This window comes from Chiloscyllium punctatum, chromosome 25, assembly GCF_047496795.1.
Source record: "Chiloscyllium punctatum isolate Juve2018m chromosome 25, sChiPun1.3, whole genome shotgun sequence".
Lineage (NCBI taxonomy): Eukaryota > Metazoa > Chordata > Chondrichthyes > Orectolobiformes > Hemiscylliidae > Chiloscyllium > Chiloscyllium punctatum.
In genome coordinates this window covers 42,900,053-42,923,551 of record NC_092763.1, presented here as the reverse complement: position 1 = coordinate 42,923,551, position 23,499 = coordinate 42,900,053, and the positions used below count along the sequence as shown (strand labels likewise).

Here is a 23,499-nt window from a genome sequence, read left to right as displayed (position 1 = left end):
TCAAGGAATATGCATTGTTCTATCATGTAACTGTGGTAAAAATTGATCTATGAATTTCTACTACTAAATATTGTGTGAAATTAAACAAGTGCACAGAACAATTCCCAATATTCTCTGAAATAAATTGCTTTAGATATTACTCATTATTTTGATGAAGAAATAATTCTGCAATTCTATAGTTAACAAGACTTGAAAGAATGCCAAATCTTTCACATGAAAGCCTCAATATTTAGATGACAGAATCTCTTAACTACGAGGCAACATAGAATGCGAGCTTTCTAACATGTATGCATCATTTTATTCCACATGGTTTATAGTAATAAATCAAATGAAAATGGAAATAAAATCAGACACTACAACTTATAGAGATGATAATATTTAGATAAAGAACTCTGGTTTCGACAGTTCTTTGGGCTTTTCCAACTCTACACAACCCAACAACCTCCTCATACATTTAACTCAGTCACATTTTAATTTCTCTTTTACCAATCCTTTTCGCTACTTATGCCTGGAACTGAATGGTTTCCTTCTTTTGTTGAAACATCTGAATTTAGTAATAACTTTGACATAAGAATGGGGATGAGTTACTTCAGGTTAAAAATGAAAGACAAGGTTGGCCTGTAAATAGTAAGATAGAATAGACAGGTGTGGTGTGTTTGGGAGAAATACTTAGCACATACATTCAAGATAACAAGGACATAATGTGAGAATAAAGCAGGAGGGAAGTAGTAAGATACTGTACACATGAATGACTGCTAAGCACAGGACATTGGAGTATGTTTAAACAGCTTTAGTAACTTGTACACAAATGATGGGTGCATAGTTTCATGAAGTTATTTGTTCATTAATGTTTTAATTGAGTGAGTGAACGTGCTCACTACTGTAGTTACCGATGCTGATTGCTTTGTTAAATTATGTGCAGATGTCTTACTTGCCGATTCCTCTGCTGCTCGGAGTAAAAAGGTGTAGTTGATTACCACTTCCTCCACTTTTGAGAGGAGCTCTCTGCACTGCCTTTCTGATCGCACAATAGAAATCAAGTGCACAAAGGTCTCAATGAGACCACAGAGCACTTGAAAGCTAGTTGAGATAGCTGCAAGCATACGTGTTGGACTTTTATCCACTGCTGCCACTCTCCTACATGCAGTTCGCAACTCTTTAAACTTCTGTGTAAGCATTTGCTTGTACTCATCCAGGTGAGACATATAAAGTTTAGGACCATAGTTTCCACGGTTCACTGTACATTGCCTTAAGATGGATAGCAGTTCACTAGTGTCTTCCTGGGCATCAATAAAACCAGTAGGTAACACATAGGCTCTATTCTGCAAAGCATTAATTTTGCTTATGTTGCCATCAGCATCACTCAGTACTGCCTCCTGTAGTGCATTGTCCCCACTGCTGTTGGAAACATTTTTGTCTGACATTTGAGAAGGTTTAGCTAATGTTTCACTGAGTGTCACTGAACTGTCAGTCCTCAGGTCTGGAAGAAGCTGCATTGGGACTGAATATGAAAGTTCATCCTTATCACTGCTGTCATCAGCCACATCACAATTTCTATAGTAAAAACAGTACCTAAAGGAGCAGCATCTGTTATTGTCAGCTATGTCTCCTTTGAGAAGTGGTACTGACTTTGAAGGTTTGAAGTCCCCCTGAATAGAGAAAATTGCTGGAGCTCTTTGTTTCTTGTCTATATTGGAAACACTTATGTGAGATGGGACATCAAACTGGGCTGGCTTTTGAGACTGGTTTTTAAGGACTTTTCTCATAAATTCACTCTCTTTATCCAGATTCTTGGATTCTTCGGTCTTGGATATTGACACATTTGTTCCATTTTCTGAACATTCTGATATTATTTCACTTACTTCAGCCTCAGAAACTATGTTGGTGGCACTGTGGTGCCGCTCCAGTTTCTTGCCATGGGGCATTTTCAGGCACTCACCGCGTGCTACCATGCAAAACACCCCAGGCTGCTGTTCAGATTTATAGTCACTGGACTCCAAACTTGAGGTCCGCCTCCGAATGGCCTTTTGTTTAACGTTGGTATCGGATACAGAAGGGTCAACACTGGTTTTAGGCTGCTTGTGAACACAAGGTCCTTTAGCTCTCTCCGATCTTTGTGATTCTATAGAACTGGGAATTGATGGAAAACACATTGAGCTACAAGCCAATCCTCGACGTTTACAGTCACAACTACGACGTTGCTCTCGGGATAATCCTGGAATGTTTCCAACTGGGCTGCTTTTGATTTGACAAGGGCAATGTCCAGATGCGATGCGATATAAATAATCCTCTGCAAATACATCAACTTTGGTTTTGGGCTTTAGTAATTCTTCAAGAAACTCGAGTTCATATTGTTTCACTTTTTGAAGTTGCTCCTGTCTCTCATCACTCTCTTTCTTATATCGTGCTGGGAAGGTAGCAGAGAAAAGATTTTTAAAATTCAGCAAAGAACCTTTCTGTGACTTAGCTTTATCTTGGATAAGAGCCGTGTATTGTTTAGCATCAAAGACATTTTCTGGAGAAGATGTGTCATGTGTCAACGTAACACCACTCAGACTGGAAGGCTTAGAATACATTGGGATGCTCGTAGTTTTTTCTGAGCTACTACTGGTTTTACAAGAACATATGTGACTCTGACATTTCATTTTTTCAGCAGTATCTTGCTGTGCTGCATTGTTATCTAATCCTGAAGTGCCAACAGGATATCTATAAGGACTGAGATAACATTCTCGATTTGGGGAGCCACTTCTTTTGGGTTGATTTTCCTTGTCTGTTTTCACATGATCAATAATTTGACCAGCTGGTATATCCACAAAACCTATAAGATTATTATTGAACAATGCTGAGATTTCCTTACCTGTTGCTGGCTGATACTTTCTATTGTTTACTTTTACATATGTCACTTCATTATTCTTTGGTGTGCAAGTATGGAAGACAGTTGTCCTGTGGCTGTGAGAATCTATTTGTTTTTGTGAAGAGTTCAGCAAATGGCATTCACATGGTCTGGAGTTGCTTTGCATGCTCCCTTCATATTTCAAATATTCACTTTTTGAAGAATCACATTCAGCACAGATATCTGTATACCCAGAAATTGGAGAAGGAGAGTTACCTGTTGAACCATAAATTAATGAATTTTCTTGTCGGGTTTCAGGCCTTGAGATTCTTGGACTATTATCAGAGTTTCTGCTATTTGACAACTGTTTAATACATGATCTGTCATGTTCTACATGAATAAATGATTTGTCTGCACTCTGAATTGTTATCTCGGAAGAATCTTCCTTGGATTGAACAGTTTGTTGTTTAGATGTCTTTTCTTCAAGTACTTTTGGGCAATGAGGACAGTTCTGTTGTAAAATAGTCTTAAAAATACCATTACCTGGCCTGTTCATGGTTTCATTAGAATGAGTGAATACCTGAGGTTTCACGTGAACTGTACAATATCCTGTCACTTGTCCAGGTTTGAGTCGAATGGCCCCAGGCAAGGGATTCTGTTTTGATGAGGCAACTGCACTTAAAGTATTTGTTTCTCCACAATGTTTCTTTGGACAAGGAACTCCTCTGGAGGCAGGGTTGGCGCAGCATCTAACAGCAGTCAAGGGCACATCTTTTTTCATAATTAGACCAGTTCTGTTCCCCTGATAAGTAATCAGATGGTGCTGTTTAATTGCTGAAACCATTTCAGAGATGTCTGTCATTTCCGAAGAATTTGTTTCATGACCAGAATCCAGTGATGACTCTGGGGTCATAGCTGCCAATACAATCAAACCTGTGGATCACATAGAAAAAGAAAAGTATTTTACAATAGTCAACCAGCAAGTGTAGAATTGTAATGTCTTTATTAATTGATATCCCCATCTCTTTCGAGAGATATGTGGTTGATAATGTATGGATGCATTGGAAATCATGCTACTTAGATGCAGTAGAACTCTTTGGGGCAAGCTGCACTTCACAACTATCTGTTTTACATTTTTATATGTACACTGTATAGCGAGTGTATTATCTTAAATAATACTAATTATTGTTGTTATATTCTTTGTTGAAAGTAAGCCTCACCCTCTTAAGAAAATTGAGTGAGGGACTAAAATAATGCAGGAACTGGGATGTATCCTATGTTATGTGTTATTAGAATTAGATAGGTTAGAGTGAGCAGATTACATATATAAATTGTTAATTGTTTATTTCATGAGACATTGTAAATAAGGCCATGTGCTCATACATATTACTATGGTTAGATGTTGGCAGATTTTCTTTTCACAGAGAGTTGTTGGCCACAGGAACAATTTGCTAGTGTGTGCAGTAAGTGCACTTCAAATGTTGATAATTTGTTGATAATGTCTTGATGAGTTCCTAACTGAGATTGATATCATCATCTATAAATGGGAGAGCTATTGGGTGAAATGACTCATAATCACTGTAATTTTCTGGAACTTGTTTTGATCATCTTTAAAAGCCAGAAAGGAAATCATCAGAACCATCCTTTCATTTGAATTAGCTTGTCTTTATTAATTGATATCCCCATCTCTTTCGAGAGATATGTGGTTGATAATGTATGGATGCATTGGAAATCATGCTACTTAGATGCAGTAGAACTCTTTGGGGCAAGCTGCACTTCACAACTATCTGTTTTACATTTTTATATGTACACTTATGCTGTTTCAACAATATTTGTAGCAGCTGCTCTCCATGGCTCAGTGGTAATAACTTTCTCTTATGTATCTGTAAGTTGTGTATTAATGTCTTACTCCAGATTCTTGACCACAAAATCAAGGCTGACTCTTGAGTGCAATACTGAGGGAGTATCGTATCATCAAATGTGCTATCTTTGAAATGAAATATAAAATTTGAAGTCCTTGAACCCATTCAAGAAGATGGAAACAATCCCATGGCACAATGTTGAAAAGCAAGAGATTTTTTTCTAGATATTTAGCCAAAACACACACCTTATCTGCTCATTGTTATTCTATTTGTGGCAGGTGCTGTGCACTTAGTGACTGCTAGTTTTCCTGTGTTATGACAGTGATTACACTGTAAAAGTCCGCAACTAGTCGGAAAGCTATTTTGAATTTCATGGGTTCATGGAAAGCAAAATGTATTTTTACATACCTCAGAGATGTACTTTGTTTTATAAAATTCACTCATTCCTCCTTTCTATTTCTAAACTTTTATTTCTATAGGCATTGGTCAGATTTAGCTGACCACCTACCTACATGCTGTTCATTCTGACAGTTCAGTCTATGTAGGAAATAATCTACCAAATATCAGCTGTGGGTATCAGGTGATTGGATAGATTATTTGCTGTTGATAGTTATGAATTGTCCAGAGACAGGGGCAGACAGGGTACTGACAACAACTTGAGTGGCACTATTTGACCTGTGCACCTCTAAGTGTTGCAAGCTAAGCATACACATTGACTACTGAGCGAAAACAGTTTCTGAAGGTGGCATTTTCCAATGAGTGTCATAACCCCAGTTTTGGACCATTCAAGGTCCTGAACTGCTCATGTTTTTAGCATGCCCTCTTAATTGGTCCCTCTGTGTTTGGAGTCTTATTAAGTGTGATAGGCGCGGTCTCAATGACACAGATCCAGTTGGAAGACCCAGTAACAATACCAGGATGTTAGCCCCCAAAACAGAGGTATCCTGCTCATGCATTCAAGTTAGAAATTAAAGGCCTGTAGGCAGTACACCCAACAGGTTGGAGCAGAAAAACCTCCACAGGCCTATTCACGAGTGAAGCCATGGTTCATTGTCTTTCTCCATTGTTAGGGCATGGAGCCTGTGGTACCATTGGCAACTTGGTTTGTTGCTAAAAGGCTGCCTTGATTGACCTGATGGCCTTTGCACTTGGCAGGTGATCAGTTAGACAAAACTACCTCTTGCTGGGGTTTGAATTGGACTAGTGGTTGCTCAACAAGATTCAAATGTGCGACCTCTGCTATCTAGAAGGAAAAAGGCAGCTGGTGTATTGGAACACTTGTGCCTCCAATTCTCCTCCGGGTCATATACCATTCTGACTTGCAAATATATCAACATTCCTTTGTTGTTGCTGGGGGCAATTTCTGGAATTTCCTCCCTAAAGTACAGTGTGAAAATCTTCACCACATGTAGTTCAATATGACTCTTCACCACCACTACTACCTTTTGTAGGGCATTAAAGGATGGGTAACAAATGCAGGTGTAATCAGCCATATCCATATCCAATACAGACTTTTAAAAATTGTCGCTTGAACAGGAAAAAGCTTTGTGGCTTAAGTGTGAGTCAACGCGGTATTGTGCTCTGTAATGAGCTAAGTAGATTGTGCAACCACAGGATCTTCAGCTTCACGGCTAGCTGATATGAAACACAAGGCAATTCATCAGGTTCTCTAATAATAATAGATCTTTTGTTCTGTAGCCTTTTGTTTTGTAGCCTTCTTTAGTCTTCAGGTTGGCTCCTTTTACATTTTCACAAGGTTACTTCCACTTTCATTCTTATTCTAATTCTGTGATGCACTGGGTTCTTTATGTATCTCTGGCTAGTGCATGCTTCTAGTGAGGATGGTGTAGTGTTGTGATACATGTTGTTGCTGAGTGAACCTTTTTCGCTGCTCTTACAGCACATTGGTAACAGGAAGAAGGGGATATAAGTGCATAAGCATACACCACTGTCATGATGTTTTTGCAAAGCAATAAATACCATACTTTTCAGCAAACAGCATTAATTGATTCAATTGAAATAATTACACAGTTAAGGTACATCACTTCAGTTGCACAGACCAGGAAGTGCATTCATATTTTTCCAGCTTTCATGTCGCCAAAGCTCTAAACTGATATCCAATCGATGATTTGTATTATTGTCTTCACGAGGGAGTAAGCAGATTGGATTGTGAGACCTTTCAGATATTTGTACTTTGAGCCTGGACTTGTAGTCCAAATTTTTCTGTATGGACAAAAAGATTTTATATTGAATGGACATTTTGTACTGCATATTCTAACTAGTGGGACTGTTTTACTGTCTTGAGTTTGTGTACTGACAGCGACTACAATGGTTTGCCAGCCCAGATCCTGAAGATAATTTTAACTATTTGGCTGAGGCTTGGCTTTGTTTTGAGGTTTTGTTGTGGGCTGACTGAGAGTCCCTCTGTTCAGGGTATGCCCTGAGTGAGGCTACACGATTATCTCCACTTCAAGTGGTGTTCCCCAAGCTCAGTCAGCCTGGCAAGGGTGTTCACTTCCATTGGAATACCCTGTAACACATATGTTCTACTTGCCGCATTTTCTAATGACAAAGCCAGTTGTAGTGCCTGTTTGAAGTCCAGGTTTCAGCTAGTTAGCTGCTTTTGCATAGTTATATTATTAACTCCACATACGAAATGGCATCTCAGCAACTCATTAAGGGTTAAACCAAAGTCACGTGCCTCTGCCAGTTGTCTTAACCTCGTCAAAAATTCTGTCACAGATTCCCCTGGCTCTCGAATTGCCAAATAAAACCAATAGTGTCTCAGAAATAGAGGAGGCTTGGGTCCATAATATTCCTTAATTAAGTTCATCAACTCTTGAAAGATTTTAATATTTATTGCCTTAGAAAATGTTAGGCTCCTAATAACTAAAAAAAGTTGCGGGTCCACAAGCTGTCAGGAGAATTATTTGTTGCTTTTCATCTGTCCCAAAGTAATTTACCCAGAAAAATAATGCATTATTTTCACATATTGGGCCCAGTCTTTGATGGCAGGATCAAACAAGTCAAGCTACCCAGATAACAGTATGATGCCAGAATTGCTGACCCCAAGATGGCTGTTGCAAGTGAATTTCTTCAGGATCATATCTTTTTCTCTCACTAAAATAACTTCATGGAAGCCAGTGTCCCATCACTAAGTCACCCTTTATTTACATATGCATACTGTTTGACACTGGTCCAGCTTCATCAGAGCTAGCTCTCAGTGTGAGCAGAATCTCAGACACTCCTGCTTATATCTTTGAACCAGGGCTCCCTGATTGGACCAGATTAACAGCCCCAATCAGGGAACTCAGATTCTGAGGTCCACCTGGTTGACTTCATTACAATCTCTACAGACCTTGTGCTAGTTAAGGTGCCAGGCACATAAATTACAGAAAAGGTAATTTTTTAAGAACTTCTTTTACTGAAGAGCATTTGAAATGCTCTGGTGTTGTGGTGAGCTTCTGCTTTGCAACGTTTGTTGTGGAGACAGTAGAGAAGCATATTTATAGTGAACTCAAAACCTGCAACAGGTAAAGGCAGCTATGGCAGAACCTCTTGGTCTGCAGTATAACTGGAAGATGGAATAGATTGTGGAGAAGGCAAACATTGCACAATGTTCCCTGCAAATCTGGGGTCACCAATCTCCATGCTTCTTGACAGTGACATTGAGGCTGTCTGGTAGAACTATAAATACACTCAGCACCTCAGTGTGTGAGGCCACCAGTTATCCTGTATGTCACCCTATCAAGATCCTTATTGGATTACTCTAAAACTCTGTTCTGTGACTTGACCCACTGCTGAGCTGGCAAGAACATCGTCCTTTACTCCTGGCTTAGCTGCAGCCTAGTTATGCCTGAGGATTCACCACATTCTGATCTCAAACATGAACTCGCTTCCAAGATATGCACAATATGTGACTTGATATCTTTGAGTATTAGATCAAGTGATAAATGTCTTTATTACTATGGTGCTGTTTCTCTCTTGTCCTTCTTGGGCTGCTGTGGCTGAGTAGATAGATGGCTGAAAGCAGGAGTGGAATGTGGGTGTGAGGAAGAGGGATACATTAGGAAACAAGACATTCAAGATCATCACATCAGTAGCTTTCTCAGTGTGTCTGATTACAGAATGAAGGTGAGCTGGGAGTAAAGGCATTAAGGACCAACATCATTAATGCTCTCAGCGATTCTGGATGGCTCTGGCTCCATAATATCTGGTCCAATGCTGCAGAGAACAGTTTCTGCATGAAGTGCAAATATTCATGGTGCCATTGGTTTTATTCTGCTCTCTACTACAATGTACCACCTTAATTTGTGACAGACTGTGCAGAATGTTGGATGGCACTGTGTATGATTTTCTTGCCATTGTTGAATAGCTGGAGATATGTAGGCAAAGAAAGGTGAGTCGGGTGGGTGAGTAAGGCTGAGGTGGAGCATCTGGCTACAACATCTTTAGTACCAGGGAATGCTGTTTGTTGATTGAGAGGCGGATATCATACATTAAGCATTATGAGAAGCTCATAGAATAATTCATTCAAAATAACGGGTGAACATGCATTTATTGACAGTGACTATCTTTGTGAGGTCATTAGACATCTTGTTGCACTATAGTCAGGTTCTTCAGACCAATCTCTGAGGATTGACTGATGTTCTGACTTCCATACAGATTCCTCTGGACTTCCTAGCCCATTACAGAATGAAGGCATCTCTCATCCTGCATAACTCTTCTACCAAGGGGCAACAATGGCCTAGTGAAATTATTGATGGATGTTAATCCAGGTAACATTCTGGGGATCTGGGTTCAAATCCTGCCACAGCAGATAGTGGCATTTGAACTCAATAAAAATGTGGAATTCAGAGTCTAATGATGACCAGTGATGATCGTTGGAAAAACTCATCTGGTTCACTAAGTCCTTTAGGGTAGGAAACTACTATAGTACCTGGTCTGGCCTACATGTGACTCCAGACCCACAACAAAATGGTTGACTCTTAATTGTTCTTTGGGAAATAAATGCTGGTGTAGCCAGTGATGCCTGCATCCCATGAATGAATGTATTAAAAAAATTAATGCTTTGAGTGCCACATGCACCACCCTAAAATTCTCTCTTTTTCCTGGTTTCATACTTTCAGTTCCAGTAACTCGTTGTAACTTTAAGAAAAGCAGCTAGCTTAATCACACTCTGCAGTCCATCACTGTACCATCTCTGCTGAATACAGAGATAATGCAAATAAACCTTGGAACCCACTCACACTTATGCTACAATCTGGTAAATAATGTTGAAACATTAATTTTGTGAACCAGCAAAGGCAAGTCACAAACTGCTAAAAATGAGGCAGATGAATTTCTAATCAGTAATGAGAAAAGGGATAATGAAAAACACAAGTTAGAAGTAATATGAAAAGTTAAAAAAAACATGAGTCTCGTGGAGGTGGAAATGGCGACAACAGAATAATTGCCAACAGCTGTCTGAAAAAAAAATGAGAGGCATGTTTATGACCTGAAATCATTGAACTCAATGTTGATCAAAAAATCTGTAAAGTATGTTATTGAAAAATTGTACTAATCTTGAAGCTTCTGATCAGCTTCATTGGAACTGAGCAGGAGGCCAATGGTAGTGTGAGAATTAAAATGACAGGTTCATGCAGACTGAGAAAAGGTGTTTGACAAATCAATCACTCAATTTGTATTTGGTCTCACCAGTTTAGGGAAGGCCACATTTCGGAGAGTAAATTTTGGGTGGTGTTACACCTGGAGTGAGTTTTTGGAGTCCTAGGCAATGGGAAGAGAGAAAATAAAAGAACAGATGTGGCATTGAGGGGATGTTTTGGGAGATTGAGGAGTGAACAAGCAGAGGGAACAGTCACTTTGGAATGCCGAAGAAGCAGCTCCAGGGAAGGTGAGTTCAGTGGTGGCACCACATCAGAAGTGGCAGAAATGATGAGAAGTAATCTGATGAATGTTGTTTGGTGAGGTGGAAGGTGAAAACAAGGGAATCCCTAATGTGTATATATTTAAGGACTGCTGGTTAGTCTACTGAGTTCCAGTATATAAGATACTAGATGATTCCAATTCAAAGGAAAACAACATGCAGAGAGCTGCAATCTTGATGGGTTGTTCAATGCTTTGCTGCTGAGTGCAACATATTTACCAAAAATTGCTTTTCTCTCTCTTCTTCCACAGCTCCCCTTCCCTAGATTCACAAATACCCAAAAGCAGAGTGAACACATTTTTGATTCTTTCTTGGGACAAAAGCATGACTGGCTAGGCCAGAATTAATTGCCCGTTCCTTCGTGACAATGACAAAGAAGCGAAGAGTTACTTTTTGAATTCATGTAGTGTTTGAAGGGAGTTCCAGGATTTTGACATCCCAAGGGAATGGTAATGTAGTTCCAAGTCAGACTGATGTGTGTTTTGGAGGGAAATTTCCACGTGGCGGTGTTCCCATGCATCTGCTGCCCTTGTCCATCTAGGTGGTGAGTTCATGCATTTGTAACATTCTGACAAAAAAAGCCTTTCTGATATGGGTGCCACTGTGCCTTCATGGTGAAGAGAATGAATGTTGAACTGGTGGATGTAGCGCCAATCAAGCTTACTTTTTGCAATCTAACCTTTGAGTCAACTAACTTGTGTTTTCATAAAGAATAGTGACAAAAGTTGTAATATCAATTTCATTAAACAAATAATGACTTGGAATAATGACATTTCATTATTAAAATTCTGTTTATTCATTCATCTATTTCATGTTAGTCTACCTAGTGCCTTTCCTTGGTCATATATTTTTCAATCTATCTTCCATGAAGACTGGAAATAATGTTTTAAGATTATTGTATAATATTACAATTCTCAGTTAACGCTAACATTTAAGTAGAGATTGGGAAGTAAATGTTAATTCATTTATTGTAAGGGAACACATCTGCTTTCAGCACTGATCATGTACTACAGTTCAAAGAGTAGCTGGTACAAAATTGTAAAAGTGTACAAGTAAGCTGTGTTTTCGACATAATAATTTTCATTCTTCAATGTAGCATTTTTCTTCAAGCTTCACAAATTTCTTAAATGACTAATTCACAGTTCTATAATGATTGACTTTGTGTTCATTGGCAGAGCAATGACTATTAATGCTTGTTTGACCCTCTGAATAGTAATGGTCTAGCTTTCTGTATGATTATTGTTTCACAATATTAATTATGAACAGTAGACCTTCATCAATATATCTAACTTTCCAATATTTACTTTGTTCTTTCATCGTCTTCTGAAAATGTGAATGTCCAGCTAGAATAGCTTGTAACATGCTATTTCTACAATTTTTTTTAAAAGTTGGCCCCTCAGTTAGTAGGTGCATTCTCCAGATTATTCTGAATTAGCTCTATATTTAAGAGTTCATTTTAGTACATCCAATGCAATCCATTCCAGCCTTTAATTGCAAGTTAATTGGAGCACAGGAATAAATGATCCTAAGGAATAAACAAGGAACAAATGCTTCAACTGTGCAGGGTTTTGTTGAGACCACATTTGGAGTACTGCATACAGCTTTTGTCTCCATATTAAAGATAGTACAATAGTTAGCAAAGGTTCATTACATTTGTCCTTGAGTGAAAGGGTTGCGCTATTCTGAAAGCTTGAGTAAATTGTGTTTATATTCTCTGGAATTTAGAAGAATAAATGGCAATCTTATTGGCATACACAAGATTGTGAAAGGGATTGATTATGTGGTGCTAAGTGATTGTTTCTGCTTGGTCAGGGTGCCTAAAGCAGAAGGGCAGAGTCTTAGCATAAGAGACTCATCATTTAGGATTGAAATGATGAGAAATTATTTCATTTAAAAGTTTGGGATTCTTCAGAATTTCCTACTCTGGAGAGCTGTGAATACTCCAACTTTGAATGTGTTTCGACCTTTTGTTAGCCAGATGCATGATCTCTCAAGGAATCAAGGGATATGGAGAATGGATGGGAAATTGGTATTGAAGGCCAAGGTTAACCATAATTGTTTTGAATGGAGGTGCGGACCAGTCAGGCTATATGGTCTATCCAGATTCTATATCTTGTATTCCTCTGCAGGCATCAAAATGTACCCATCATTTAACTTCTAATTACACAACATTACTATATCTCACTAAGCAAAAGATGCTTTCATTCTATATAACGTTAACCACAATTGTTTCAGAAGAAAGCTAACATGCAGAAGCTCAACACCAGATTCAAGGAAACCTCGACAGATAGTATTGAAGAATATCAGAAAAATTCTGTAATTTACAGATGAAAGAAACAAAGCTGCAGTCAAAAAGACTTCCATATAAACTATTAACAAATTCAGTGGAAGGTTTTGCAAAACAAATGATGTTATGATGATGTGATGAATTATACTGAAAAATTATACTATTTAAATGCCATTAAGACCCAGATGCCAAATAATGCTTGCAGCGTTGTTTCCTGGGATCATGCAAACTTCACTGCATCTGAAGCCATTTGAAGTTGCAGCTTCCACTATGTGAAACAAGGTTTGTTAATGAAAATGCTCCCTGTAATATATTTCACCAGAATGTCCTACTTAGGGGAGAATCCCAACTGTGCTAGTGGTAACACTGCTATTTTTTCAGTCGTAAAGGAATTCATGGTTATTGTCTCAGATGGGAAAAGAGGATACTTTTAAAGAAAATACTCTCCCTCAACTTTGATTTTCCTTGTGAATGTCACTTGCAAATACATTTTGTGAGAATGTTTATAACTAAATCCTAAAACACAGTAATAGCTTGGTGTGATGAAGCTGATGCTTGACCAAGTATGAGAAGAGTTTGATTACTTATTGCCAATCTTGTTAAACATATTGTTAAACAGTAAATTGTAATCTGAATGAAATTCAATTTTGAAACTTGAAAGCTTTGAAATTCAACCAAAATCTGATAGTTGTGTTACCTGAACCTTCTTGTGGTTGACTACGAGGACACTCTTCAGCTGCAGCTAAAGCTTCCAGGGCTTGTAGTGTAGAAACCAGAGCATCATCCAGTTCCTGGGCTCGATGTCTGACAGTCCTTGTTTGAACACCATCGATTCGTGATACTGGGATGTCATTGAAGCGTATTTCACATGGCTGTTGACTGGATATGGGACTTTGACTGGTCCTTCGCTTAGAGTCATCTTCATCTGAACTATTATCCCTGAAACCTGGTGGAGGAGCAGCCAATGTAGGAAGTAGAAAATGGCATTCATCTCCATCTTGTTCCTCATCACTTCCTGGCAGAGGGAGAGTTGTCAGGTCGACAATGTCATCCCGGTAATTGCAAGAGTTTAAACATTTCTCTGTACTGCTTCCTTTGGGAATAACATTACTTTTCATTTTGACCTTACAAGCATCACAAAGCAGGTCATCATTTTCTGTGATAACTATGGGAACGATCTTAGCACTATTCAATTTGGATAGTTGCATTGGGATTTTTGGACACATACAATTATGGCGATCAGTGGCGTAAGCAATTGCCATTTTCATCTGGCTGTCTAATGTATTAGCTCTCCCCCTGCTCAGAAATCCTTGAAACCCAGAACCATTCTTGTCGAAGTTGCTTTGTCCAGTTTTCGAAGTTTTCGGCGTAGGGTCAGACTTTGTTCTTGGCCTTGACTCCTCAAAGAAGATGAGGTTTTCATTAATATCGATTTGATTTTCAAGTTCTTTTCTTTTTTCTTGCATTTGTAAAATGTGAAATCTTAACAGATTGGACTCTGGGGTGCTTACCATCAGATTGCATGGAGTCTGAGACTCATTGTTGTGTGAGAGTTTGTGAGGACAACTCATACCTCTTCCCTCGGTTTTTAGTACAGGACCTGATGACGAAATAGCCCATTCTGGTTGCAGAATGTTTTGTATATTTCTGTGTTCTGTTAATGAAAAGGAAAAATATCATAATCTTCAATAATAAATTCTGCTTTCCTTGACTGTTTGAAAAATATTTGATATATCCTTCTATTTGAGAAAGAAGAAGAGGAGAATTTAATCCCTATTCCACCTAGCAGAATTTGAGCAGGTAAGCAGTAGAAATCAATTGAATGACTTTCCATGGCAACTTCACTGTATTCCTGTCATAATATTGACAGGAGATCAGTGGAAGTATTTCAAAAAGTGCTAAGACCTGAATAAATGTATTCATGTCCTAGCCTTACCCCTGGTCCTCACCTTAGCTGGGAAATCCCAGCCCATGAAGTTTTCACTCTCCTTTGTTAGGCCCTATGGTTAAAAGGCACAGGACTAGTGTGGGGTTCCTGCTTCACAGCATCATTAAGATCTTGGTTTTAGACTACAGATTGATACAATATGTGTACTGGCTTTCAGTGGAGTTGAAGTTGGCTCTGTCAAGGGGAAAGGCATGTCCAGAAGAGGGAAGTGACCTAGATACAAGAATACAGATATGATTTATTTTTAAAATGGTGACTGTGTGGAGTTTGCACATTCTCCCCGTGTCTGCGTGGGTTTTCTCCGGGTGCTCCAGTTTCCTCCCACAGTTCAAAGATGTGCAGGTCAGGTGAATTGGCCATGCTAAATTGCCCATAGTGTTAGGTGAAGGGGTAAATGTAGGGATATGGGTGGGTTGCGCTTCGGCGGGTTGGTGTGGACTTGTTGGGCTAAGGGCCTGTTTCCACACTGCAAGTAATCTAATCTAATCTAAAATTTGTAAAGCGAAAGTACAAAGGGATCTGGGAGTGCTAGTCCAGGATTCTCTAAATGTTGATTTTAAGGTTGAGTCTGTGATTAAGAAAGCGAATGTAATGCTGTAATTTATCTCAAGAGGGTTGGAATGTAAAAGCAGTGACATACTTCTGAGACTTTGTAAAACTCTGGTTAGGCCTCAATTAGAATACTGTGTCCAATTTTGGGCCCCACACCTCAGGAAGGACATATTGGCACTGGAGCGTGTCCAGCGGAGATTCACATGGATGATCCCTGGAATGGTAGGCCTAACATACAATGAACAGCTGAGGATCCTGGGATTTGTATTCAGTAGAGTTTAGAAGGTTGAGAGGAGATCTAATAGAAACTTATAAGATAGTCCATGGCTTAGAAAGGGTGGATGCTAGGAAGTTGTTTCCTTTAGGTGGGGAGACTAGGACTCATGGGCACAGCCTTAAAATTAGGTGGGTCAACTTAGAATGGAAATGAGAAGACATTTCTTCAGCCAGAGAGTGGTGGGCCTATGGAATTCATTGCCACGGAGTGCAGTGGAGGCTGAGACGTTGGGTGTCTTCAAGGCAGAGATTGATAAATTCTTGATCTCGCAAGGAATTAAGGGCTATGGGGAGAATCCGGTTAATTGAAATGTCCATCAGCCATGATTAAATGGCGGAATGGACTTGATGGGCCAAACGCCTTTGCTTCCACTCCTATGTCTTATGGTCTTATAAACAAAAAAGGACAATTTCTTTTCAGAAACTATTATATTTTATACATTGGAAGCCAAAAAAATGGTGAAATATGGAATTGGATTGAGTTGTAAAACCTCTCTTTCAAATGAAAGTTTTAGGCAATGGGTGGAAGGCAAGTGACTAATTGAGCCTATTGCATTTTGGGTGCATGTTGGCTCCATGCAAATGAGTTGTTCTTCCATTACACTGCCAATGTTGGTAAGGTCAATGCCAAGGGGTACAATACATAGCATAACATTCTGGATTAAATCCTACGCATTTTGGGGTTTTGTCCACTGGACGTAGATTTCTACAAAACTCTGGGTTTGCAGTTTATGTCATTTTTTAATGGTGAAATGTTCTACTGAGGGTGATGTGCATTTTCTTAATATACATAGCTGGATTAAGAAGCAACATAATTAAGGAGGAATACTAATACTACATGTTTAATTTAAAAATGTCCCTTAATATATCCACCTATGCATACCCAATATTTCCAAGTATTACATGACATATTTCACCATTATCAGAAGGTAAACCTGAACCAAACCTCAGCAATGCCTTCAGGCTAAAAGTAATGGAATGGCAGTTTTACAACATTTGTAAACACCCATGTGTATAGCATACAAATGCATATGAAGGCATTACAAGTTCATATTGATAAGTATGAAATATGTGTAGCAAACTCACTTCATTTTGTATTATATTAATATATAATTCTGAACTGCAATAAATATGGATGTCTGCACAATATTTCTGTGAATAATTTATCAACCATCAATGGCTCATTTCCAAATATTTGCTGCATGATTAAGTTAAAGAAGCAAGACCTACAAAATTAAAGAAAAACAGCACAAGTGACTGAATGTAAATAGGTTTAAAAACTTCAGCATTCTTATAAATTCAATGTGGATTTGAGAAATTGAAATTAATGGTAATGAAGCCATTCATGACAGAAATTAGATAAATACTTTACTTCAATGGCCATATAAAATTTGCAGGTACAATACATATAGTTAAAAATCATCATACACATCATTGTCTAATACTATACCTGTAATCATTGTTACAGTTAATTTCAGTTTCAATCAATACTTTGTGGTTAAACCAGTTTTGTGTATGATTGCCAAACATTTTAATATTTTTCCTTGATTCTCTACAATATTTGCATTTTCGTGGAAACCCTAGTCATGATTTAATACTGTTTAAATATCACCATCAAGAATATTAAGAGAATATTCGTTTATCATGATCTGGGCTAGCATCAGAGAGAGTATAGGGTAAGACATTTTCAGAGAATTGATTAGTTGACTGGTCTTCTACGGGAGGAGACGTCTGGATTGGGAATCATGTTATTAACAGAAGAATTAGATGTTCTGCCAATCTTCTCACATCTTTTATCACGATCTTCCACTTCACCCCCAATGCCTAAGAACATTAATTGCAAGAACTTGGAATTGCAAATAAATTGAATGAGTTCAAATTAATGTAGTAACCAGATTGACTGGAAAGCCAAAGAGCTCTCTCATGCATTTTTAATCCAGAAGTATAATATTACGTTGGATGACTATGGGGTGGCATTGAGTTATAGTTTGATGCTGATGGCAAGGATGGTCAACTAATGAAAAAAAATGACTCTTGACTCATTTTGACAGCTTGAGTTGCTTATTCCAAATAAAGGAGAAACTTGTTAATGTCGGGGTAAAATTTGAAACAAACCTCATGCCAAATGCCAATGAACTATCATGTTATGTGTTAACTGTCAGATGATATTCAAAGTTTGTGAGAAGATTTGTAGCTCGGGTGCTCGTTGTTGTGGTTCTATTCACCGAGCTGGGAATTTGTGTTGCAGACGTTTCGTCCCCTGTCTAGGTGACATCCTCAGTGCTTGGGAGCCTCCTGTGAAGCGCTTCTGTGCTGGAGGAAAGATCACAGAAGCACTTCACAGGAGGCTCCCAAGCACTGAGGATGTCACCTAGACAGGGGATGAAACGTCTGTTAGATGATATTCTTGAATCTGAACGTTGACCACACTTTAGCTAAGGAATTACAATATCAGATTATTTTGCTCATTAAGGCTCACCTTTTTATAGCTATAAAGTCTTCAAAATTTTGAAGATGCCTTGCTGAAATAAGAAACTTTTCAGAGAGCTTTAAGCGATCTAGTGTTTTATTCCTTTTCATGTCTTTTAATACAAAGTTGTGTAGCTAATTTGAGATTGTTGACTTGTAGATAATTGACAACACTATCAAGTTATTGATTGAAACATAATTATATTAATACCAAGAAATCATTATAAAATGCACTTTATTACAGTCAACTACTTAAAACAACTTGAATCATCTACATAGAATGCAGATGAACTGTTCTTAAAACATTGGGATTCACCTCAGTCTGACTCAAATATTTATATACCTAACCTGTAATTTGTAAATTTTTCTACTTTGTTTTTATTGACTGAATAAAAGAAAACCAATTTAATCACTCAAAATACATTAAACTAAAATCATCTGCCTTTTAAAATCTATGATTAAAGTTAATATTGGGTAATGAGCCTGCAAATCACTGACTGTAACATTTATTATAGGTAGCTTGCTTTGTAAATATATCAATTAGAACTGTTTGGAAAAAGAGAAAAGGAATGTGTGTGGAAGCATATTGTTAGATATATCGGAAATAAATAATTGTTGCAATCCTTTCTACAGTTATATGATTTTAACCCAGAGTAGTGACAGGTCAAGTTGTTGTTCGTTTAAAGTAAACAATTAAACTTGTTAGAATAGAGTTTTGCAACTGAAACTTAATTTTAAAAAGTTGCTCTTTCATTTGGAAGACAATTTGTGAATCTCTGGATGTTGTATCACTCATACATTCAGACAATTATGAGTATCTTTGCAGTTATAATTGTCACATGATTCAGAATTTCCTATCCTTCTTGGTAGAAGATATATAATGGCAAAGATTCTATACTAGGATGGCCTGTAAATTTAAGACAATTGCATGACATCACAACATGTGAGTTTCTGGTATAAAGGCACCAGCTTCATCTTCAGTCCCTCTCTCTACATAATGGTGTGTGTGTAATCTGTCAGTTATATGTATGTGGTGCACAGTAACAACAGTATGCAAGGATACAAACTGTGATATTGTAGCTTTGTAAGTAGCTAATGTTTCAAATAATCTTCAAGATATCTGACTCAGCAGAACAACTATCTGTAGTATATTTTATTAATAGTTAATAAACCACAAATAGCATTATGGTAGCAGCAAATGGGCTCTAAAAGCTGGTTGTGAAAGCGATTTTGTGGCAGTAAAGGATACTAAAGCCTGAAAAGGTGATAGCAGAGTGGTAGTTATGAAAGTTTTTTTCCCTAACAGTCAGCCATCAATTTGTTTAAATTCAGAGCTGAAGTTACATTGACAAACTGTACAGAAGCACTGTAAACTCTCTGCCTTTCTCTCTATCCTTTTCCAAATAAAAACAAAGGGAAGAAACTGCTGATCCAATTTTTAAAAAAGGGAATTTTAAATGGTCCTAAGAGGACAGCTCTAAAGTGCTTCTAGAAGAAAATACAGCATATAAGTATGAAAAAAATACTTACATTAATAAGGCTTACCTGTGTTCAAACATTAGGCTAGTCTGCCATTTTCTTTTTCCAAATTTGCATAAAGTTTTTAAAAAGTCCACATTATTGTCATCTCTCCTTTTGTTTTGGTGCAAACACTATTTACAGGCAAAACCTGCCTCTAAAACTCTATAATTTTTAAAGGGACAGTAATGTAATATAAAAATATCCTCATAAGCCAACAAAAAATATACAAAAGCTCTACACAACGAGACAGATTCTTACACCGTATTTTAGACAGCATAAAGCTAAACAAAAGAATGATTGAAAGCAAGCATCTAACCATGACTGTCAGATAGTCACATTCTGCAAGAACTTCAGTTACTTAAGCAAAGAATCAATCCTTACTTTCTGAAACACAAGATAACTGTCAAAGAACAACAGGCAATCAAACTTGTTCTCGATTTGGGCACCAGAGGGTTCAGATGAATAAAATCCTCTGGTATTTCCAATGATAACTGCAAAGATATTGATAATTTCTTTTCAGATTTCACTGAGTCAACTTGAACAGAGTCAACTCCACAATACACAGGTTGGAGTTCATGTCATATTGACCATAGCCAGATAAAACAATCAACCAATTTGTAGATATTGATACAAAGATACAGAATGTGATTTCACCAATGCTAGCTTATGAAATGCTTCTGGATCTTACATAAGATGTACTCAGGAAACTAACACGATGCAATGCAATCTACACAAAATAAGTTAACTATTTCAAGCATCTGAGTCCTGTGCATTTGTACTGTCTATCTTAAATGCCAATATGGATCATTGTGAAACCCTTTGCATGGTTGATTCTCTAACACCTTTAATCATTACTCTACTGACATGCATGGATCTCCACATTATTATAAATCCATCAGGTGCAACACCAAAGATTCCAAAGGTTAACATCAATCTCTTACATATTTGTTACAACCATGCAGAGCAGCAGCAAGCAAGGTGGATAATCACCAGGTGCAACAGGTCAAAAAAGGCCACTATCAGCCTGAAGGCATCCAAAAGAACCCCAAGTTGGTATTTTAATTCTGGTCATTGAGAGACAAGCTAATAACTGTTCAAAAATGTAATCTTCAAGAGCAAACAATTCATATTCCTGTTAACCTAATGCTGGGACCTGCTGGACCATAGGTGATATGGGTGCCAACAAAAACCAAGAGACTCGTGCATGACTTCAAATATTGGTCCAGCATTAATAAAGCAATTGCTGAACTTATCAAGCTGTGAGAAATATGTCAATTCCATCAACCTCAACCATCAAGAGAACCTCCCCATCTGCACAGCATTCTGAATCATGGTGCATGTTTTAACATGTTCAAGGATACAATTACATTCTGGTGACTGACTACTTCACTAAGTTCCCTTTAGTGTTGTGAATCAAAAATACCAGTAGTATAACAGTTGTTGAAACATTGACTGCCATATTCAATATTGTGGTGTACCTCAACAAATTATGTCTGACAGTGACACACAGTACACCAGTGAGTACTTCCAAAACACATGCAAGAAATGGAATGTTCAACATATCGCCTCTTCTTCTCATTACTCTCAATAGAGTGGTCTTGCAGGATACACTGTTCAGACCAAAGAATCTATTATCATCAAATATAAAGTGACTTGCTAACATTTTTGGATAGTTGTTAAGTCTGTGCTACCCCTTTAGGCAATAGCTTACTATATCCAGCAACACTTCCGTTTGGGAAACAGATCTGCATAGCCCTTTTTTGACTCTCACTACACAGCCATATGTGTACAATGCTTTGTTGGAAAGAAGGGAAAAAATAGTTCAAGAACATAGAGACAATCATTCAACCCAGAAGCAGCACAAAGCAGACACATTTCACATAAACAAACTGATTTACAGAAAGCTATTAGATCATTGCATCCAGCTTAGATCATATGACTTTGTCAAGAAATGGTCAAGACTTGTGAAGAAATAGACAACATATTTAAACTGCATATCATCAACTACCTACCACATAGGATCACTACTTAGATACTGAAGATATTGTGCCAGGCAAAATCCATCCATCTCCATTTGCAGCAACAGAGCATGTCACAGAGTGAAACTACTTTAACATGTCATCATCATAAGGAACAGATCTGGTCATGTTGTATGTCCACGAAAGTGCAATCTGAATGTATAGTGACAATTAGGAATATGCATCCTTATACATATCCTTCTCCATAAGTGTTGTTTCATGGCATAGCTCCCAGACTAGACTGGAGTGTGTACTTAAGAGAGTTACATGACATCACAACATCTAATGTTCTAGTATAAAAATTCTTGCCTCATCTTCGGTCACTCTCTCTGTGTAATGGAGTCAACTGTGTGAAATGTACAGTAATTTCTACGTGCAAAATCCAAGCTGTATATAAATCTCTTATTGTATCCTTGTATATTATTAGTGTTGTAAATAAATTTCAAGATAACTTGATTCAATTGAATGCAATGATCTGTATATTACATGGTCAAAAATATAGTAAAGCACAAATGGCATCAAAAGACTTTATAACAAGCTGAGATTTGCTGAATGGAACTAACTTATCTCCCTTTCACTGGCCCAGTGCAGGTATATTGGTGAAAACAGGGCAGATGCTGATGTTGTTTCTGTGTTAGGTTAGGATTATTTTGCAGTTTCTAGATTTTGAATTTTCGTAGCAACTTGAAGGGAAACTCCCATGGCTCAGAAGAAAGATTCAGTTGAAAACTGCAGAAAGAGAACATCGGGAGGTAATTTTTCTGGATATTTTTAACCACTCGTGCATCTACTTTCTAACCAGAAAATCCATGCTGATTGTAAAGTGCCATCTCCATCCACACTCCATGGGAACATTCTTGAGTGAAGAGCTTTTTGTCTAGTATTTTTGTTAAGCAGCACTAAATTTCTAGTGGGAGAGAACAATGAGGAAAAGTAAACTAATTTCCTTGATCAAAAATCAGAAATATGGAAATACTCTATGAACAGCTGCATCTGTAAAGAGAGAAACCAATGGTTTCACAACATGGATAGTTTTCAAATTGTGAAGATGGGACTTGGTCTCCACAAGGACTCTGCAATTCTCACTAATATTGTCATGGGCAGAGGCACCTATGGCAGTGAAGCTCAGATCAACTCAGCCTTTTCTCTTTGTTGGTTCCACTGCAGATCCATTGCAGCAGATATATACTTCAGAGTTTGCTCAGTAGTAGTGCTATTGAGTCACTCCTGGTAATGGATCGTGAAGTCCTCCTTCCAGAGTTCTTTTTTTTCCCCTTGTTACCCTCAATGTGACTTCCAAATGATGTTCATTTTGAAGGATTACTGATTCATTAGTTGAGGGAAGGCAAAAGATGGAAACCAGCAGAAGATTTTCTTTCCTATGTCTGTATCAAAGAGAGGTCTATCTTTGATTGAAATGCAACTGTTGGAAGTGAGCCTTGATTTGAATATCTGTTGAGAATAGGTACCCATTTGTGCCATTCCATGTTTTGGTTGAACAATAGTGAGATTCCAAATTTATGAGCTGCATGGTCAACCTGCTTGAGCAACTCTACACCTGTCAAAACATGTACACTATGTTGCAATTACACTTTCCTACGCACAAATGTAACATGCAAGATGTTGAGAGGAAATGTTATTTAAGATTTGCAATAAAGTATATGTAATGAATAGATCAATGCAGAAATTGCTTTATTCCATCACAGGTTGCGACAGCTAAATAATACGTTATCACTTGCATGAAAAATTAAGGGAAAAAAACGTTTGCCAGAGTTAAATGCACTAGCCCATGTAATACAACATC

The 23,499-nt window shown here is 37.8% G+C and overlaps 1 protein-coding gene across 1 annotated transcript in view; it reads right to left on the bottom strand.

The window, feature by feature from the left end:
- Positions 1-23,499, bottom strand: part of frmpd3 (FERM and PDZ domain containing 3) — a 533,212-nt gene that overhangs the window by 12,168 nt on the left and 497,545 nt on the right. The window contains exons 16-17 of the mRNA XM_072595141.1: positions 13,609-14,565; positions 932-3,766 (exon numbers count right to left, since the gene is read on the bottom strand). Coding sequence (XP_072451242.1) covers positions 932-3,766; positions 13,609-14,565 — 3,792 coding nt within the window. The remainder of the gene's footprint in view (positions 1-931; positions 3,767-13,608; positions 14,566-23,499) is intronic.